The sequence below is a fragment of the Bemisia tabaci genome, chromosome 3 (assembly GCF_918797505.1).
Source record: "Bemisia tabaci chromosome 3, PGI_BMITA_v3".
Taxonomy (NCBI): domain Eukaryota; kingdom Metazoa; phylum Arthropoda; class Insecta; order Hemiptera; family Aleyrodidae; genus Bemisia; species Bemisia tabaci.
The window spans coordinates 34,600,149-34,619,783 of NC_092795.1; the positions used below are offsets into that span (position 1 = coordinate 34,600,149).

General features: G+C 34.7%; 1 protein-coding gene across 1 annotated transcript; it reads left to right on the top strand.

The window, feature by feature from the left end:
* Positions 1 to 485: 485 nt before the first annotated feature.
* On the top strand, positions 486 to 19,603 carry Uggt (UDP-glucose-glycoprotein glucosyltransferase). The gene is made up of 22 exons (XM_019056178.2): positions 486 to 694; positions 1,851 to 2,091; positions 2,979 to 3,215; positions 3,702 to 4,041; positions 4,645 to 4,840; positions 5,589 to 5,802; positions 6,517 to 6,737; positions 7,476 to 7,691; positions 8,108 to 8,469; positions 9,240 to 9,432; positions 9,970 to 10,191; positions 10,685 to 10,913; positions 11,330 to 11,438; positions 12,023 to 12,208; positions 12,833 to 13,042; positions 13,616 to 13,840; positions 14,703 to 14,873; positions 15,728 to 15,905; positions 17,023 to 17,309; positions 17,952 to 18,240; positions 18,868 to 19,030; positions 19,498 to 19,603. Exons 2-22 carry the CDS (start codon positions 1,872 to 1,874, stop codon positions 19,515 to 19,517), a joined length of 4,488 nt encoding a protein of 1,495 aa, XP_018911723.2. The 5' UTR covers positions 486 to 694; positions 1,851 to 1,871; the 3' UTR covers positions 19,518 to 19,603.
* Positions 19,604 to 19,635: the final 32 nt, after the last annotated feature.

Here is a 19,635-nt window from a genome sequence, read left to right on the forward strand (position 1 = left end):
GAGTCCGAAGGAGAAGTTAAACCAATAATTTTATTGAATCGGGTGAAACGAGAAAATTTTTTTAGCTGCGGTAATTTCGTCTAAAATAGTCTTTTACATTTAGGGACATTTTCCTGTAAAATTATTATGCAGTAGAGTGCATTCTTACGAACAATAGAATTCAATCTTCGAAAATCGGCATTACTCCAAGTTCGCGGCAATATGCGTGAAGATATCCTATTGGCTATATTTTTGCGACTCCTCAGCCATTGACCAATAACGTAGCTACAACTGTCCAGCATTGCCTCATGGTACATTTTAATCTGTAGCTTTCCGAATTTTTCGCCTTTATTTACGTTGTTTCCCGGCGATTTCGACAGGAAAATATTTCTTTTGCCGTTCACAGATTCTGCTTTTCCCCAACTCAATTCTGGAATTAATTTCTTCATTCCCGTGATGTAATTGAATAATCCCTTATTAGAGTTCAATTGACATCCTTGCAACGTGGTACTTATACTATACTTGCCGTGTCAAAACAAAACACACAAGAGACCGCTTGAATTGACACGCGTTAATCAATATCAAATTAATTAATTTTAGCTGGTTAATGTAATAATTTTCTTTAGTGTTTAAAGTCTATCAAGCATCACAGTATGAAAAAACATCCTACTACTCGTGCTCTCAACTTTTCAAATCTTTAACAAGTGTTTGTCAGGTGAGATAACCTCCAAGTTTGTCTGTATGATAATATCTTCATTATCAGCAATTTTTATTTCAGCTTCAATTAAACTTTAATCGGCAGAATGAAAGTCACCCGGCACGTATTGCGAATCATTGCTTCGATCATCATCGTCTCTCTATAAAATTATCGTATGCGATTGGTCAGTCTTAAACCACAAGAGCTTTACAAATATTTACCGCATAATTAGGAAGATAAATTTTGCTAAAACCGTCAGTATCCATTTCTTTGAATTGTATACCCTTGTTGAAGGGTATCTCAAAGAAAAACTGTGTTTAGTAACAGATGAACTCAGATGTTTTATTCTATCCAGGAATCAACCATGGAAAGGACATCAACGTTTACAAACTCTCACACGTCCTTTCTAAAGATCTGTTTAATTTGCACCGTTTTGAAACACAAGTGTGTGAATTACTCCTCAAAATCGTTGTACAGCTCATCTTTGTGATCTATGCATGAAAGACACAATTTTCAGACTTCTTTAGCCTAGAGAAAGAAAAGGAGGTATTCGCATCTTTAGGATTGTTTACCGGCCAAGACGTAGGTTTTCTAACATTTTTTTATGAAATAAAGTCTGAACTCTAAAACTAGCCAGTAAGTAAATGGAAACAATCATTCCATATTGTCTTCGTTTACTTCCTACATGGTAAAGTCAAGGAGATAGTTTCAGGTGAGACGTATAATCCAAAGTTACCCACTCTTCGCTAGCTGCTGCATCTAGAGAGATGTTTACTTGCGGAACCGTTTGAAAAATTTATTTTATTTATTCTAAGATATTATTCTTTAGCTGCAATTAAATGACTGCTGGTCTGGCCATATCGACGGCGAAAGTCCGCAAACACTTATCTTGTTTGCGGTGTCTTAAAATCTCCACCTCTATGTTATTTTTTTAAAGGAGAACAACTTGATATCATTCCTTGAAGTTTATTCAGAATTTTTCTTCTCACAGAGAAGAAAGATCATGGCAGTATTAAAGAATTGCCGTTGAGTAGTTTTCCATTTAAAAAATGAACATGACAGGAAGTCTGCGATGTAGCAAACTGAGTTATGTGATTGCTGATTTACACTGTCGATATATATAAAGTTTTATCCAAATATTAACCTCATCATTTGTGCCTTTTTTTGGTTCTAGTGATTCTTATGTGCCAATGAAATGGAGATGTCACCGTTTGTGCTGGCAGTGCTCCTCCTCCTGTTTGTTGCCAGTGACGCAAAAAAGAAACCAAAATCGGTCACAACTGTGATTGATGCCAAATGGGAGGAAACTCCCATAGTTCTTGAAATCTCTGAGTTCATCACAGAAGAGAGCAATGATTTATTTTGGAAGTTTGTCGAAGCTGTCAATGCACTTGAACCACCGCTCATTGACTTGGGTAAGTCTTCCTTTTTTGATTTATGACTTTCTCATTAGAGTTCTTCTATTTTATTTTTTCAAAAACGAATGTGACTTCAATGTGCTGAAGAGGTGCAAAAAATTCTTGACCTCCCGACAAGGCGGGTCGCAATTGATCGCGTGCGAAAATGGGAAGGCCCCGATAAACGGTGCTTTCAAATAGGTAGGAAAACCGGCAAAGTCGCGTTTTCATTTGCGAAACAGTGGTGAAAATCATCTGTTTATCGCAAAATTTCCTTAATTTAAGTACCTATATGACAGAGCCGTACCAAAGTTTTTTTTGTTTTTTTACTACCTATCTGAGGAAAAAGTGGTTTTTAAAATAGGAAGGCAAAGAACTTTCTACATCCCTGCTGCTCTGGTAAATTTTTTCAAAAATAATGAGACATTGTTCTCGTGGAGCAGCAATCAGATTCATTCACGGATGCTCTTTCCATAAAGTCTTTTGAAAGCCTTATACAGCTGAATGGTACAATAGTCTGTTGCAGTGATAGGTTCAAACATGTGGTTGTTGTAAGGATTTCTCAATCAGAGAATGTTGGTGATTTTCAACATGCGTTTTTTCAGTGTAAAACTGATATTCTCACCACAGATAGAGAATGCTCATCAGAGTACAAACTTTTATTTCTCAACTGTCTACATTATATTTGTAGCTCTCTTCTCACCATATCTTTCTTGCCATCAGGTGCCATTATCAAATTCTTTGTTTTTAAGTAAGTACCTCTCATAAACAACACCAAGACTACAAATACTTCATGTAAGTAGGTACTTTTTCAGAAAAGTAATTATTTCTGGCTCTATAAGAAGTTTTAATCGGCAAATATTTTATGTTTTTATCTAAATAACCTAATTATTCTCTTTTATCAGAGACGGACAAGCAGAAATATGATGTTGCAATTGCAGTGGCCAGTTCTCTCATTTCACCAGCACGAATATCACTGCTGAAGCTCTCCTTGGCTCTGCACGTATATTCACCACTGATCGAAATGTACGCGCAGATGGGACGGCAAGTAGGGATTGCGTGTCCAACAGCTGCTGTCCTCGCAGGGACCACTGCTTGCACAACTGGTGACCTCCGTTCTACCCTTGATAAACTTTCCCAAGGTAAGCAGTCCTTTTAATCACCAAAATAATAAAACATTATAAGCAGACAATCATTTTATCGCTACAGTTTCTTGATTGCCACCTATAATAATTTTTGTCCTCTCTATAAAGTTAGATCTTTATTGAGTTTGATTCATGACCTTTTTTTTTATTAATTTTAATGATCTACTAAAATTGTACCTAGGTACACTTTTTATACTTGACAGATAAAAACTCTTATTATTTGCTCTTTCTTTCATATTTTATCGAATGAATTAGAATTAATTGGACATCTTTTGATGGGTCATTTCATGATGAGGAGGTTAATCAAATTTAGGAACTGCAATTTTAAGCTTTTAAATTTTTACCTCTGTGAAAGAAATTTTCAAAGGCTTCTCATTTTTGCCTCATGGGCATTACTGATAAATTTACTCTGATTTTTCGGTAATTTACTCTGATTTTTTTCCCCCCCATCTTGCATTAAAGTAATGTTCCTTTTTCCAACAGGTGAATCAAGGTTGGAAACCTTCCGTGTGGATCACCACTATCCAGGTTCAGAGAATCGGTCGATCACAGCTGTACTTTATGGAGAGCTAGGCACTCCAGAGTTTACTGACTTCCATGCAATTTTAAAATCCGAAGCAGAGTTAGGGCGCATAGATTATGTTATTCGGCACCATGTACGAGAGAGGCCCTTGCGAAGGGTGCGGCTGTCAGGCTATGGAGTTGAGCTTGCAATGAAGTCCACTGAGTACAAGGCACAAGATGACTCAGTCGTTAAAGATGGCGGAAACAAGGAAGAAGAAGAAGACGAAGAAATTGAGGGCTTCAACTTTAAGAGGCTCAAGTACGTCTATTCAATTTTGGCTTTAATGAGAAGTAATTTTGATAGATTTGAATAAAAGTTCAATGTGTTTCGAAGTGTAAAGTGTACATGTAAATATTTGATTACCCAAGAGGTCACATTAAGTATGTCTCTTGTGAAATTCTAAATTGCTAGTTTGATGGTTTGCTAGTATCTCTGAAAGATATGCATATATTTACTAATTTACTTTATGGTCCTAATAAGCTTGACTACAAAAATCAGCTGACCAAGTTATCTTAAATTTATTTTTTACTTTCTCTTAAAATCACTAACATTGGAATGTTTCAAAATTGTTCTCTAGCATTGTGGCGATTTGCAAAAACTGTGGTTTTAATTTTGCTATTTTCTTGAACATTTTTCCAGCTTTGCAAGAACAGTCGCTGTAACACACGTCAGCAAGAGACTTGTAAATTATATTTATGGCACTTATTTACAGTCAAGTGGTCATTGGGATCACATCTGATTTTGAGCGTATGCCTGGAAGTTATTTAAATTTGCGTTTACAAGAAGCCTAAAAACGTTCCTTTCATTCTTCTCTAAATTTGTTTACTTTAATGTATTTTATTGTTTTTTTCTAATTTTCAGGTCGCTATATCCTGATAAAAGTGAAGATCTAGAAAAGTTTAAAATAAACTTGCTCGAAACATTAAGTGAAATGGCCCCCCTGAAAGTATGGCAATTCCAAGAATTGAGCTTGCAAGCAGCGCAAAGAATTTTATCGTCCCCACTCGAAGATGCCTTGCAAACCTTCACACACATAGCTCAGAATTTTCCAATGCAGGTAAGATAAAAAATAAATTAGAGTGCATAGTGCCTTGTGCCACACTAATATCATTTTGTAAATGGTTTATCTTTTGCCCATGGTATATCAGCATTCAGATGGCACATATTTAGTTTTTGGTGTACTATTGGTAAAGTATTGCTGCAGTTCAATCTGACTAGTAGAATCTCACAAATAATAAGAATTTTTATTTTTTTAATCACACTGATACCAGTATTTCTCTTTTGGGAGCTGTTGGATGGTCTCAAAAAGGTGTCAACCATATCAAAATGTTTAGACCTGAATCTTCAGTCTGGTTATGTGTCTCGGATGACCTCCATGTATGTAGTAAGAAATCAAGAATTTTATCATAACGCCCAATTTTTTGCAGTAAATTTGACTGAACATGCCAAAACACTGATAATAACAGTTTAGTTACAAAAAAAACCTTCATCTCATTTTTATATTCAGTACTCTCTCTCTACATTAAACGGCAAGCTCTCTGCAATGATGGAATCATCTGATCTGCATGCCTTGTATTCTCGTTGAGTGCCTCGCATTATAACAGAAACTTATCTGTACTTCACAAAAAATCGTTCAGTCTATCGCCGATTCATTACAGAGAGAGAACACTGCAAAACAAAATTTAAATGTATACTGAGATTTTCCATCATGCCTGAATTGATGTCTAGGATTAGTGTAAGTTGACAGAGATTTGTTTTTTTTTTTCTTTTGTTCTTAGTTCATCATTTTGTAATGTTTGTTCCAGGCAAGGTCTCTAGTAAGCACCACTGTGAGTTCAGAATTAAAGAGTGAAATTGAAAAGAACAAGGACAAATTTGTAGGAAACTTGAATTTACAGCCGCAAGACACTGCTTTGTTCCTCAATGGGCTTTTCTTTGACATGGACATCACAGATATTATGACAATCCTAGAGTCTATCAAATCAGAACAGAAAATCATGGAAGGGCTCTACTCAATAGGTGAGTCCCTTTATTCTTCCTTGATGAAAAAATGTAAGTATTTGATGCATCAAAGAGGAGCTACCCTGGAAGTAGAAAACTTTTTAAAGTTTATTAAAGTGCAAAAGTGCAAAAGAATCTTCTTCTTTTCGTCAAATCTTCTGAAATAGCCATCACTTTTATTCGGCTCATCTAGTTGCATTTCATGTCCTTCATCACAAGATCAAATATTCGAAAAAATTTTATTTTAAGGAATTTCCAAGGAAGGCTTAAACTCAAATTTTAATTTTTTGTGTTCATAAATAATTTTGAATCTTTTGTGAGGAAGAAAAAGCAATTCACAACCAAAGCCCAAAAATGTGAAAATTTATTTGTAAATGATTGCCAGTGAGAAAATATTAGAAATCATTTTTAAAAAGGATTCTTTCGGAGTGATGTGAATCTCATTTGAATTTTATTGAGAAAAATCTCTGTGTACTTCTGTTTCAACTCAAACCGGGTCAATACTTGTGAGAGGGGAGAACAAAAAAGAAAAAGATTTAAAATCAGATACAAATGCCGATTCAGTAATTAATTCATGATCTTATCTAAAGCATTGCAGAATTGATACAATTGATACATTAAAAGAAGAATGGCCTCTGGAGGAAACTATCTGCAGTAGAGAGAGAGAGACTCTTTCTTCTCCTAGGGAATTTTCTTTTTCTAGATTTGTGATGTATGTCATTTTTTCTACAGGTGTAACAGAGGAAAAAGTGTTCAACAAACTCCTTGCACTTGATCTCTCTATGTCTGGCACTAAAGATTATGCAATTGATATCCGAGATTCAGCCATTAAGTGGGTAAATGACATTGAAAATGATAAACAGTACAAGCGGTGGTCTACATCATTGCTGGAACTTCTGCGTCCAACATTTCCTGGCCTGCTTCGCAGCATCAAAAGAAACTTGTACAATCTGGTTAGTCTCATTTACCCTCAATCCCTTTCTCCATATAGAAGCATTTACCTCTTTACGTTTAATTTTAAGTTACATAAAATCTAACTCATTCTCTTATTCAGTCTTATGGAGTATTAGTCCTTTATATTTTGTTTCAAAACCTGCAAAACAAAAATTTGGAGTTATCTCGTTTTGCAACAAAGTAGAGTTTCCTCCCTTCCCCTTCATTCCAATTGAAGCCATAATGGGAAACTAAATGTTAACCATGAGAAACTTACAAACATAAAAAAGAGGTTTTAGAAAGATGCTTGAGTTACTTGCTGAGTTTTTTTTTCTGCAAATTAATTTTTACACACATTCTGAACGGTTTTTATTAGTCCTGTCATATTTCTTTCTATAATATAAAATCATAAGATGTAACACATAACGCTTGAGCAGTTGGCTATTCCCTCCACTCTATAGGCCAGGTTTCACCCTTCATCACTCATTTTAACCTTTTATTACATTTATTTCCATATCACTTTCCAAATTTGTTTAATTTTACATTCCTCCTACTTTTTACACTGCCTGTTTTATATTTCTTTTAATTATCTACCTCATTTTATAAACATGATGAGAACACACCACAATCTTGATTATTTTAAAAGTCGCAAAGCGCCTCCGAGGGCTGGACCACGGAGCGGTCAGAGCGCGTAGCCCCCTGTTTATATTATTCATGATTCAAATACATAACCACCAATTGCTAATCCCATCTTACAGGTGATAATCTGTGATCCAGCAGACACAAAATCATGGCCGCTGCTGAAGCTAGCAGAGTCGTTTATTGTGCATACGGCACCTTTGCATGTGGGTTTGCTGTTTTCCGTTCCAGACAAATTGACTGGTCACGAAAACGGGGCCGTAGCACTTTTCAACGCATTCAACTACATAGCAGAAGAAAAAGACTCCTATAAAGCGCTGTCTTTCATCACAGATGTATGTATATTGTTCAAATTACAGAAGTTTTGTCACAGGTCCCAAGAAAAGGCAAATTTATTTTAATTTTGATTTAAAGGAAGTAAAAACGTATCTATATGCTTTGCTCTCCTTGTTAAATCAACTAACAGCAGGAAGTAAATTCATCTTGTACCATCTATTTTTCCTAGTAACTTTTTTACCAGATGCTTTAATACCCACCACTAATTAAATCTAGAGTTCTTATCAACTGAAAAATGCTCATCATTAAGAAAATTATACAGGTTCTGTTTTTAAAGCAAATGGTAGCCACTTTGTTGACAATGTTTATGAAAGCCTAGTTTTTACGAGAGCACTTTTTTTGCGTTAGCCGTTACTTTTTAAAAGTGAAACTTTGTTGAATTGAGAAATGTTATCTTGTGTTTATTTTCTAAAAGGTTTATGCAGCCATTGACACTCCAAGGGATGTCACTCCTGCTGATGTGAAGAAAATGTTGAAAACAAGGCACTCCGATGCTGACCTGGAAGATATCTTTGGTGCAGATACAGAGTACAACACAGGCCGAAAACTTGCTGCAGATTTCATCGCTCATTCGGGTTTCCGATCACAGATGCAAGTTCTACTTAATGGTATTCCACTTCCGGAAAAGTTACTTAATGCCGGTGATTTTGAAGAAGCAGTGCTTACAGAAATCATGGCGCAAACACCCACCATACAGAAAGCAGTGTACCGAGGAGATTTAACTGATAGTGATGATGTCATTGATTGGCTCATGTCCCGGCCCAACGTTATGCCACGGTTAGTTCATGTTTTTGGCTCTCCATAAAGGCATAAAGAGAAGGGGTTGGCAATCATTTTAGGGTCTGTTTGATTTGTTGATGTGAATGTTAGTTTTGTGTTTTTTACAACTTAGTAAAACCTAATTTAACTTAACTAAACCTATCCCAAAGAAATTTAGAATTTAACATTTTACAGAACCTTTTTTCATACGGCTTTTTTTAGATGCTCAAAAGTTAAGATCCTGAATAGGGCCATGTTGTTCAATTTTACCATGTTGGTCTGAATAACCAGATCAATGTAGGCACACAATCAACGGTGAGCCAAGAAAAATTGCATTTAGCTCACAATGGGGATGTTGCATCCAAAAGGGATATCGACAATGAAACTCCTAATCCATGTATATAGTTTGCAGTGTCTTAAAATCTCTTTTACAAGAGGACACATATAAATGAAATAAAAATTTCATTTTTCAGCCTCACTGTCCTCGGAATTGAAATGTAGCAAGTTTGATTCTTAAAGGTTGTCACGCTCAAGAGGAGACAAAGAACATTATGTCCAGCAACAAAATTTAGCCAACCTCTACTCCCTTTTTTTTTTATACAGAGAGCAGTGTCAAGTTCATTTCATTGAACCAAGTATGAGTAATTCATTTTGTCATCTATTTTGCTCCAAAACCAATCAATATGGACTGTAAGTGATCAGTATGGATCTTTCATCACTATAAGAGAACTTTTAGTTTATACATATTTGCATCAATGGAGTTAAAATTTGTTTACTTGTCTCCGCAGTTTGAACGAAAGGATCTTGAACTCAGAGAAAAGCAATTTCATCGACCTATCAAATCTAAATTATGATTTCATTCCCTACTTAAATGAGGAGTCAAAACCTAGTGGAAAGCCGATACTTTTGACACACTGGATCGTCGCAAATCTGGAGACAGAAGCTGGCCGCACACTCCTCCAAAATGCTCTTACTTACATGGTTAGTTAAGTAATGTTCTCAAACGAGTTTAATTAAATCACTTGAACGTATCTCCTCATCTTTGCAGGAACAAAATGATTATCCAGGGTATTCAGTTTTCATAGAAAAAATTAGCATGCAATTGAACAGAAGTATCGAGAGAGAAAAACATCTTTAAAAAGTAGTCTATGATTATGCCTAACAAAGTTGCTCCCTAAGAGACTCAGCTGATTGCAATTTACCCTCTTACCATTACCTTTTCTTTGTAAAATCTTACATTGCTAGAGTTATCTTTGAAGTTGACTGTATTTTGTCTTTTAATCCATAATATTTAGGAAAAACTAATATTTGAGGAAAAAAGTAGGATTATATATCTCCTCATCTGTGGAATTGATTCATTTCATGTGGCTTTTATCAGTAATTATGACTCCATTCCCCCCTTTTTTTCTTTCTTTAAATATGACTCTTACCACATATGTATCAATATCTGAGTGTCCTGCAGGTGGATTTCTTAGTGCTTTTGAGTGTCTCAATATTTCCTTCTTTGGTGGTTTTTAGGAAGCTGGCGGGAACAGTCGAATAGGTTTGATCATTAATCCTGATGAAACCTCCTCCACCAAATCACAAATTGTAAATAAACTGGCTCTAGCTTCTCTTCTGCACAAAAGTAATTTTGAGGTCTCCCTTCCGTCTGCCAAGAAACCCCTTAAATCAGTAAATGCCATTCTTCAGTACGCGAAGGACCTCCAAAGCGCAGGAGAGAGTCTCACTTTACAGAATGTAAGTATGAAGGTTTTAAAAAGCTTATTGTGACTTATTGAGTTTTTATTGGCAAAATAGCTGAGAGATAATGTTGTTTCAAAATGGTGAATTCTATCCTATATCATTTTTTATCATTGAAATTCAGAGAAACATCTTTCCCTTATTTACTTTCAGGTGATAAAAAGAGTCTTCACATAATCAGCATTTACTTAAGAAATGAAAGTAGGTATAAGTACTGTAGCTGAGTATTTATATGCCATCTCCTCTTACTTAATAATGCTTCTGTTTCATTTCCACCTGATCAATTGACCTCATGTCTCCCAATTTTATTTCATATCCATTCATCTAGCGATGTCAATTGCACTGTAAAATCATGCTGTATTTGGCAGCTACAGAATCAAACATGCACACTCACTGATTTAGAATGTATATTGTATTTTTAGATTTTGTAGAAGATTTTTTGTAGGTTGACAGTTTTTCTTTGGCAACTAAAGGTTTTAATTTGTCCTAGGATATCGATTGGGATAAGATTGATGAAGCACTGAAGGCTCATTCTGCGTTCGTCTCAAACACACTGAAATTAGGAACTGGTGCCGCAGGTGTGGTCACAAACGGTCGTGTAATTGGTCCCCTTGATGAGGGTGAAACACTTATCACCGATGATTTTGCCCTACTGGAACGCTATACCCTTAGTTCCTACACAGATGAGATCTACAATGTTCTCAAGAAGAACATTGAAGGTAATCAAAATCTTATTTTTGATATTGTAGTTTAAACGGTTTGTTTTCTACTAAATTCATGAAATGTAATCATCTCATAATTTTTTCGACTTCTCATTTCTATGATACCAGCATATTGATGATTGCATAGAATTGGTTATCTATAAATGTATGACCCGATTCTTTACAATGCTTGAGACAATTGATTTGACATTTGAAGACCTGTGAAAACGCTCTCATAATATTGTTTTGCAATGTTTACAGGAAAAAAAGAGATAGACCAGGGACCAAGCAGCAATATGCAATTCAGAGACTGTTATGCTTACTTGACTTTGAAGAATTCACTTCAATTTCGGTTTAAAACTGAAACTGTAATTATGTTCTCCTTGCATTTGATTTTATATACATTTTTACATATTTTTGTGTCTTTTTTGCAGATGTAAGCCTCCTAACCACTGAGGTCTTGACCAGAACAGTTTCACTTTTAGTATCAAGACCTCAAACGAAGAATAGATTCCAGATTCCAACACTGGATGAGAAACATAGGTATGTAAGTTGTTGCTGTGATGCGGTGTTTTTTTTTATTTTTTTTTTTTATTTTTTTTTATTTTTTTTTTTTTTTAAAAAAGCTACATCCATTATCATCTTTTCTGCAATTACCCATTCTTTTTTTTCATTCATGCTCTTTACTACAATTATTTGTGTTCTTTGTGTGAATGTACAAATGCTCGTTGAGGTTATATCAAATCAACCATAATAATCTAGGACTCACCTCAAACAATACCATGATTAAATCTATAAAGGGGTGTTTTATTTCGAAACATTTCGTCGCACAAATATGTCTTCAATTTCGAATTATCCTCACATTAATACTTTGGCAGGATGCTCAATTGAATGGCTTTTACAGAAGAAAAGTATGCTAAGTGTAATTTATTAAAGTATGGTAAATATAACTGTAAATTTATAATTTATAATATATTATACATCATACATATATTAATAATTTATAAATTACAAATGACAGCCAGAATCAAACTTATGATATAACTGCAAGTCCACCCAATCAGAACCAATTCCATTATTTTTCAAAATATTTTGCTCCTTCTTACTTTAACGATTTTTTGTTCTAGCATGATTAAATTACCTGCCAAAAATTCTAGTCAACCTGTGTTCGATATAGTTGTAATAGTTGATCCTGTTTCACGAGGTGCACAGAAAATTGGTCCTATCCTTCAAGTTCTCTACCAAGTGCTCAACGCCAACATTAGAATATTTTTCAATTGTGTTGAAAAAAACAGTGATATGCCGCTTAAAAGGTAACTATTGGCTCTTTCTGTTTTCCAAAATCATTTAAAGTACAGTATAGTCCAATATTCAATTGCAATTACCAAGTTTCGATGTTTACAATCGAATCAAAATTACCCTCCACCAAAGAAGAAAAAATAGGCTGAGACAGATTTCCCTGGATCAGCCTATTATTTATTTGATTAAAGCAGCCACGTGTATGGCAGTCGTGTATTCATTTTAAACCGGCAGGTTGTCCACTATTAGTAAAAACTAGGAAATATCAGGAAACTGGATGTTATCAGGAAAATGTACGGAAAATTGGTCTTTAATTAGAAAATTCCGATTGCCTCAAGCATTTTTCAAACATGTGATTCAATTCATCAAATATATTGATTTTTTTTTAAATCAAACCAGGGTCAATTTATTTGCGCAATAAATCAGGAAAATCCAAAATTAAATTCTAGTAGACATCCTGTAGCATTAAGCTAGTCCTAAATTAATTTTGTGAAATTTTTAGTGTACTCTTACATAGCATTAAATTTGATGAAATCATTTGGTGTTTTTTCAATTGTTTTCTCCTTGATTGCATGCCTATTTGAAAATCAAATTTTTAAAATTTTTCATCATCAGTATTTTTCTTTTTTTTCCTCCAGTTTTTATCGGTTCGTTTTAGAACCAGAGCTTCAGTTTGATGCAAATGGACGTCTCTCAAGTGGTCCTATTGCCAAGTTTACCAACATGCCAGGCAGTCCGCTGCTGACGCAGAACATGCATGTACCTGAAAACTGGCTGGTTGAATCCGTCGCCAGCCCCTATGATCTCGATAATATAAGATTGCAAGATGTAGATTCTACTGTTCATAGGTATGTGCAAGTCCGTCAGTGTTTTATGTTGAAATTACCTTAAATGTAATTAATTCAATTATATTATGGATTGTTTCCACAAAAAAAAGACAAACAAATTTAAGTAGGAAGCATGGTAAATCATAGTAATGAATCTTTCTCTGAATAATGAACAAATTGCGGTGTGTCAAATTTTGTGACCATTCACTCAATGATTAAATGTATCAAACTGTTTTATTATCTTAGGAACATTGCTTTCTCTGAGTGGTGAAAAAATCAATCAGGACTCAAACTTGAGACCTCACGGAAATTGATCGGAAAGACTGTCTGCCAAACTTTCATGATAGTACATAGTTGTCTCTTCAAAATTTAAATGATAACTTCAGTATTGTGCAAAATTAATTATTGCTGTGAAATGAATGTGTCTGGTCTAACACTCTTACAATTTATTTAGTATTGATAGCACTTGTGAAGCACTTTGTCAGTAAACTGTTAGCCCAATCAAAAATGCCTTATGTTGATAAGGACAATGTAATTGTAAATTACTTTTGTATCATTTTATTGTTTGATTAAGTATGTTTTTATCTCTTCCAGTGAGTACGAATTGGAGTATCTGTTGCTGGAGGGACATTGTTTTGAAGCAACGCTGGGTAATCCACCACGAGGCCTTCAGATCACCCTCGGCACTGAGACGCAACCAGTCATGGTAGACACAATTGTGATGGCAAATCTTGGTTACTTCCAGCTCAAAGCAAATCCCGGCATGTGGATCCTTCGACTGAGACAAGGTCGCTCAAGTGAGATCTTCGATATTGTTAGGTGAGTCTAAAATTAGTTTTGTATCAATTCCTCTGTTATCAGTTTTAGGTATCATCAATATACCTGTTTTTTTATGGTGCTTATTGCTGCATTTTTTGTGCATTGCAAAATCCTTTCCTTCTGTGGATAATTGGAAAGCTAATACGAATTTTGCACAAAGAGAACTGCAAATTGCAAACCTTCATACATCACTAAAATCCTGTGTTATGATAGCCTCTCAGTTGGACTGTTTGATGTTCACAAGAAAATTAAGAAGCATGAGCAAGAAACATTGCAGCGCATATTTTTTTTTAAAGTAGATATGAAATCTTTTTCTTTTTCTTTAATTTGACCGTAATGAGATGCTGTTGAATATCTCATTAGTTGTGCATATTTTATCACGACAGAACTGAGTATAACTGAAAATTTGTTCCTAGAATGTTTCATTCCAATAATATCCATGAAATATATATTTCAACAGAATGACAGGAACTTAGAAAGTAGGAGAAATCTATAAAAGCCATTAAAATTTTACTTACTCTCCATTAGTATCACTAAAACAGTATGACCTGTGAATTGAATGTTTGTGCCCAACATCCTCAATAAGTTCAATGAAAGTCATGAAGATTTTTGCTCAGAAATCTTAAAAAGTTATGAATTATGAAAATTCAAGGAAACAAGTTGCCTCGTTCAAATATGTAGCTGGGTAACTGAGTAAACTCACTCTCATGCATGATAATTATCTTATTTATCTTTTTATTGCCTTCAGCGGAATTACCTTTCTTGTGATCAATGAACATTTCATGATCGTAAAATAAAAGATTTTTATAAAGTCCATATTTATATCCTCTCAACTTCGCTAACAGTTACTTAATGTTTTTAGTCACGAAGGCTCAGATACTCCTGAAGGCTCAGCAGACATCAAGGTTCTCATCAGCTCATTCCGATCTCATGTCCTAAAACTGAAAGTGCAGAAGAAACCCGACAAGTTAAATGTTGATCTCCTAGGAGATGAAGATGACAACAAGTCTGGTATCTGGAACTCTATAACCAGGTGAGGACTTCAAAGAATGTTAAAATCAGTACAACGTGAACACCATTGAAGTGAGCAAGCAGAGATTTTGACAGGTTAAGAATGTCTAATAAAAATTATCAAAATTCTTCAATCAAGGGAGAAAATAAATCTGTTATGAGAAAATAAATCTGTTATTTCTCTTTTTACTGCTTGCGTACCAACTACCAAATGCCCCTGCTCTCTGCTCCTCCATGAGGAAGGATCGACTTAAGGGGCCACAAAAATGTTTTCCCTCTCACAGGACAAATAATTTTCGTCTTCAAATTCTATAGTAATAGATACACTTTTAAGTATCTACTCAAATTTTGATTCCTTTGTTAGGAGCTTCTGTGTATCATGAAAAAATGAAGTAAAATCTGCTAAAATATAAAGTTTTATACTTACAAGATAATAAAAAGGAATGATGCAAAATACTGGCAAAATATTTTAAGGTCATCGTGAGACCAAGTGTGGTGGAAGGAATCGAGTCACAAGAGGAGTAACGAGGTTTTTCACTAACTCGGAGGAGGTTAAATTCCTCCTTAAAAGAAGCATGACATTTTATTATCTATCACCTTACAAGCATTTTCATTGTCTCCTAAAAACAATTTTATTTATTTCTACAAAATGTAATTCAGTCACATTTTGTTGAATAATTAATTAAATAGGAAACTAATGTATTGACAAAGAAGTAGGAGATGACATACACGAGGTTCTAGGGTGGCGGATAAATCAACTCAAAACAAGAAAAAATTCTCATTCTTAGCGCCATATTTCCTCAACCTATGTCATCTCAAGCCCCCCTCCCTTTTCATTCCCTCTGAAATTTATTTACTTTTAAATCTAATTTTCAGCACCTTCAGCGCATCGAAAGAAGCCCCTCAAGAAGAGGAAACCATAAATATCTTCTCTGTTGCCTCTGGACACCTGTATGAACGCTTCTTAAGAATCATGATGCTGTCCGTTATTAAACACACAAAATCTCCTGTCAAATTCTGGTTCCTGAAGAATTATCTCTCGCCCATTTTGAAGGTATTGACAGCTTTGCTAGGGTATACAGAAACCTATTTTAGTCATGCGTATGTGCTTAAAGTATCACTTAGTCATTTTAGAATGAATTTAGGGAAACCTGAAAGAATTTCTCAATGAAGAGAAAATGTCAGCTGCTATGCTTAAGGGTATATCTACGTTGTGATGTTGCAAAAGTTCCTATTTTGCGCCTTCTAATTTTGAAATTTTAGAGGAAGGGAGGTCTCATCAATATAAACAAAATTGCAAGGTTTCTCATCTATAATAGGATGTAATGGTGAAATTCTTGAGAGTTTTTTATGTAGAGAAGACCGCAGTTGATCCTCATCCACTAGAATTCTTAATAAAGAGACTGTGGAACAGACTAAAGTTTGCTGAAGTTTGTATGTAAGCCTGGGCAACAGAGCTACTTATCACAGAGGTTCAGCCGAATCCTTTGCTGTAAAGGCGCTGTGATGCTTAACAGGTGACCAAAAGATACAAATCTTGATATAATTGATGGAGGACAACTTTTCACCAAAAATTTTGACCAGTCAGAATTTTCTTCCTGAAAAACTTGACTTCAGCTGATATTGCAATCACTTGAATTTCCCAAAAACTGCATTGAAATGTAGGTTCCAATTTAGTGACAAGTTTTCAAAAGTTTACTTCTTATAGCTGAGAATATTAAGACATCACATATTTCATCAAATTTTTGGCTGAAAGATAAAAAAAATTTGAGACAAAGCAACTGCATACAACCCCCAATCATCTGGATCAATTGAGACCTGACCGTTTTGTATCACAGAGAAATCCAAATTATGGATAGAAAAACCTACACTCAATCGTAAACAAATATTAGTGAATTTGAAAACATAAAAGGGTTAGAAAAATGCATGTGTGGATAGCTCTGATCGGACAATTGTGCTTTTTTTTTTTTGCCTTTTTCTGACAGTGCAACCTGAACTTTGGTACCAACATTGTATAAGGCTGCGTTTTTTGGGTTTGCGTTTTGACAGCGCATACCTATTAACTTGTTCAGTATAATCTTGAGTCCATATAATGTAGTATCTGGATAACTGGAACTTTTGTGTGAGCCCATTAATGAATGTAATCAATATTCTCTTTGTTTTTTTCTCAGGACTTTTTGCCCAAAATGGCGAAAAAATACAACTTTGAATATGAACTGGTTCAATACAAATGGCCAAGATGGCTTCACCAGCAAACAGAGAAACAACGCATCATTTGGGGCTATAAGATCCTCTTTCTAGACGTGCTGTTCCCATTGAGTGTCAAAAAAATAATTTTCGTTGATGCAGATCAAGTAGTCCGAGCAGACATGAAGGAGCTAGTTGATCTGGATCTTGGTGGTGCACCCTATGGGTACACACCTTTCTGTGAAAGCCGAACTGAAATGGATGGTTTTCGGTATGTATCATGCACGTTTTGTCAAAGAATTGGAAATTTCAACCCCACTGCAGTTTTAAGTAAAATATTTTCAGTGATGTGTGTAAAGGGAGGGGACAAGGATAAATACTTAGTGTGCATTTATTTTTATCTTAATTTTGATGTACTATCCAATGGAGAATTCGCACGCAAATTTTATATTGCTTCATCTGAAAAAGCTTAAAGAGCTGATTTTGCAGTATTTTTCATAATTTTTTCGGTTATGAGAAATAGTATAAATATAGATTTTAAAGTGAGAAAATGCGCCGCTTAGTGACATCATCTGGTGGCATTTTCCATTTCAACGCATGTTTTTTAGCAGATTAGATCATTTTGTTGTATCTCCTCTAATAATTGTTCAGTTTATGAACCAAGAGTATCCTCAAGTTCAACTGACTTGGTAGCGTCCATTCAAACATGGAATTCTTCAAATTTTAGACACCTGCAAATTCTCCATTTAGAAATAACGAAAGTGAACAACCTAGTCTATGAAGTAGCATTGTATCAAATTTTACCTGAAATTGATTGAAAACCTTCCTGAAATTCTGAGGTCTGAAAGAATGGTTTGCTACCGTTTTTCTGTTTGTTTGTTTTTCAAGATTCTAATTAATCTCTGTTCTACAGGTTTTGGAAGCAGGGTTACTGGCGGAATCATCTACAAGGTCGCAAATATCACATCTCTGCTCTTTATGTAGTTGACTTAAAAAGGTTCCGGAAGATTGCAGCCGGAGATCGGTTGCGAGGCCAGTACCAAGCACTGAGCCAGGACCCAAATAGTTTATCAAATTTAGACCAGGATCTTCCTAATAACATGATCCATCAAGTAGCTATTAAGTCATTGCCACAAGAATGGCTTTGGTGTGAAACATGGTGTGATGATTCTACCAAGAAGAAAGCCAAAACCATAGATTTAGTAAGTTTCGTGTCTATGATTCAATTGCAGTATTATAATATCCTTATTTTTATATCTTCATATAAAAATCATATTTTGAAGTGTTAAAATTTTACATCAAAGCAAGTTTTCCACGAATGGTAGACATTTTTTTACCGGGGCAGTTTTGTAATTGAATGAAAGAAAAGCTTACGATTGTACCTCTGGTTTGATTGTTGAATCTATGTCAGCACGATAAGACAAAACATAGCCCTGCCTAACAATTAAATATATATTGGATAACTTTTTTCACCAAAATGTCTTTACTTTTCAGTTTATTTTACCCTTGAGATAGGTATAATTTTGCCTGAACCTATTTTTGTGATGTTATAATTTTCAAGTACTTATGCAAAAGAAAATTAAAGTTTACGATTTGTTTTTCTTTGTTTCTAGCTTACCATTTCCGTTAGGTTAACTTAACTTTAGCCTAACATGAACAAGAACAATTGACTTAAGAATTATAGAATGTATCATTTTACTCTCCTGAACCTAGTCACCACAGTGTTGAGTGTTAGCTACCTGTGAACTATTTAGAATATAGTCATTGTCTTAACAAATATTATGATTCCTTCCTCAATGACTGATTCAGCTTTTTATTGTGTATTTCAGTGCAATAATCCGCTTACTAAAGAAGCAAAATTAACCGCTGCAATGCGGATAATTGATGAGTGGAAAGACTATGATGCTGAAATCAAGCAATTATCTCTTGAGCAAGCGCATGAAGAAGAAGAACTTGTCTCTGCGTCTGCTGATTCCTCTTCTCCTGAGTCTGGTAAGTAACTCTGAGTCTACTTTTTGAATTCATTTTGTTAATACGTCCATTTATAAACAAAACTTTGAATAAGAAAAGTTGCTTTGATCACTCAGTACTTTTTCATTCGTAACTTAATGATATCAACTCTCAGATGAAAATTTTGGTTTCTTGAAAAGTAAAGTTTTTGTCACACAATCAAATCTAAATGTTTACTTTGGCAATGAAGAGTTCTACTTGGTTAATAGTTATTATTCTGTCCAAATGATGACCCAGTTTAATTGTTTGGCAAGTGCTTTGATGAACTAGACTTTGTTACCTGCCTCAAAATGTAAACTGCCAGAGAAACTTCATGAAAAATTGAAAACAGCAGGCAATACCAAAATAAAACTTATGCTTATTTTCATTTTCATTTTGTACGTGTTGTAAAAACTACTTAAGTCATTGTATGTGCAAATTTTAATTTTTCTCTTGATTTTCTGTTTCAGTGATACATTCAGAATTATGACCCGTGATTCGCTGTAAATTAGCTTTAGTGTCTTTTATGTAAGTGTGTAATTTTTTTGTACAGAATAAATTTCCATTAAAATTTCATCAACGCATTTTTTTAAAAACAAATTTTAACC

Bases quoted from the DNA above. Each gene is read 5' to 3' on its own strand.
- Uggt (XM_019056178.2), top strand. From the start codon at position 1,872: ATGGAGATGTCACCGTTTGTGCTGGCAGTGCTCCTCCTCCTGTTTGTT. The intron at 13,841-14,702 runs GTGAGTCTAAAA...TAATGTTTTTAG, and splicing joins GAGATCTTCGATATTGTTAG to TCACGAAGGCTCAGATACTC. The intron at 15,906-17,022 runs GTATTGACAGCT...TTTTTTTCTCAG, and splicing joins ATCTCTCGCCCATTTTGAAG to GACTTTTTGCCCAAAATGGC.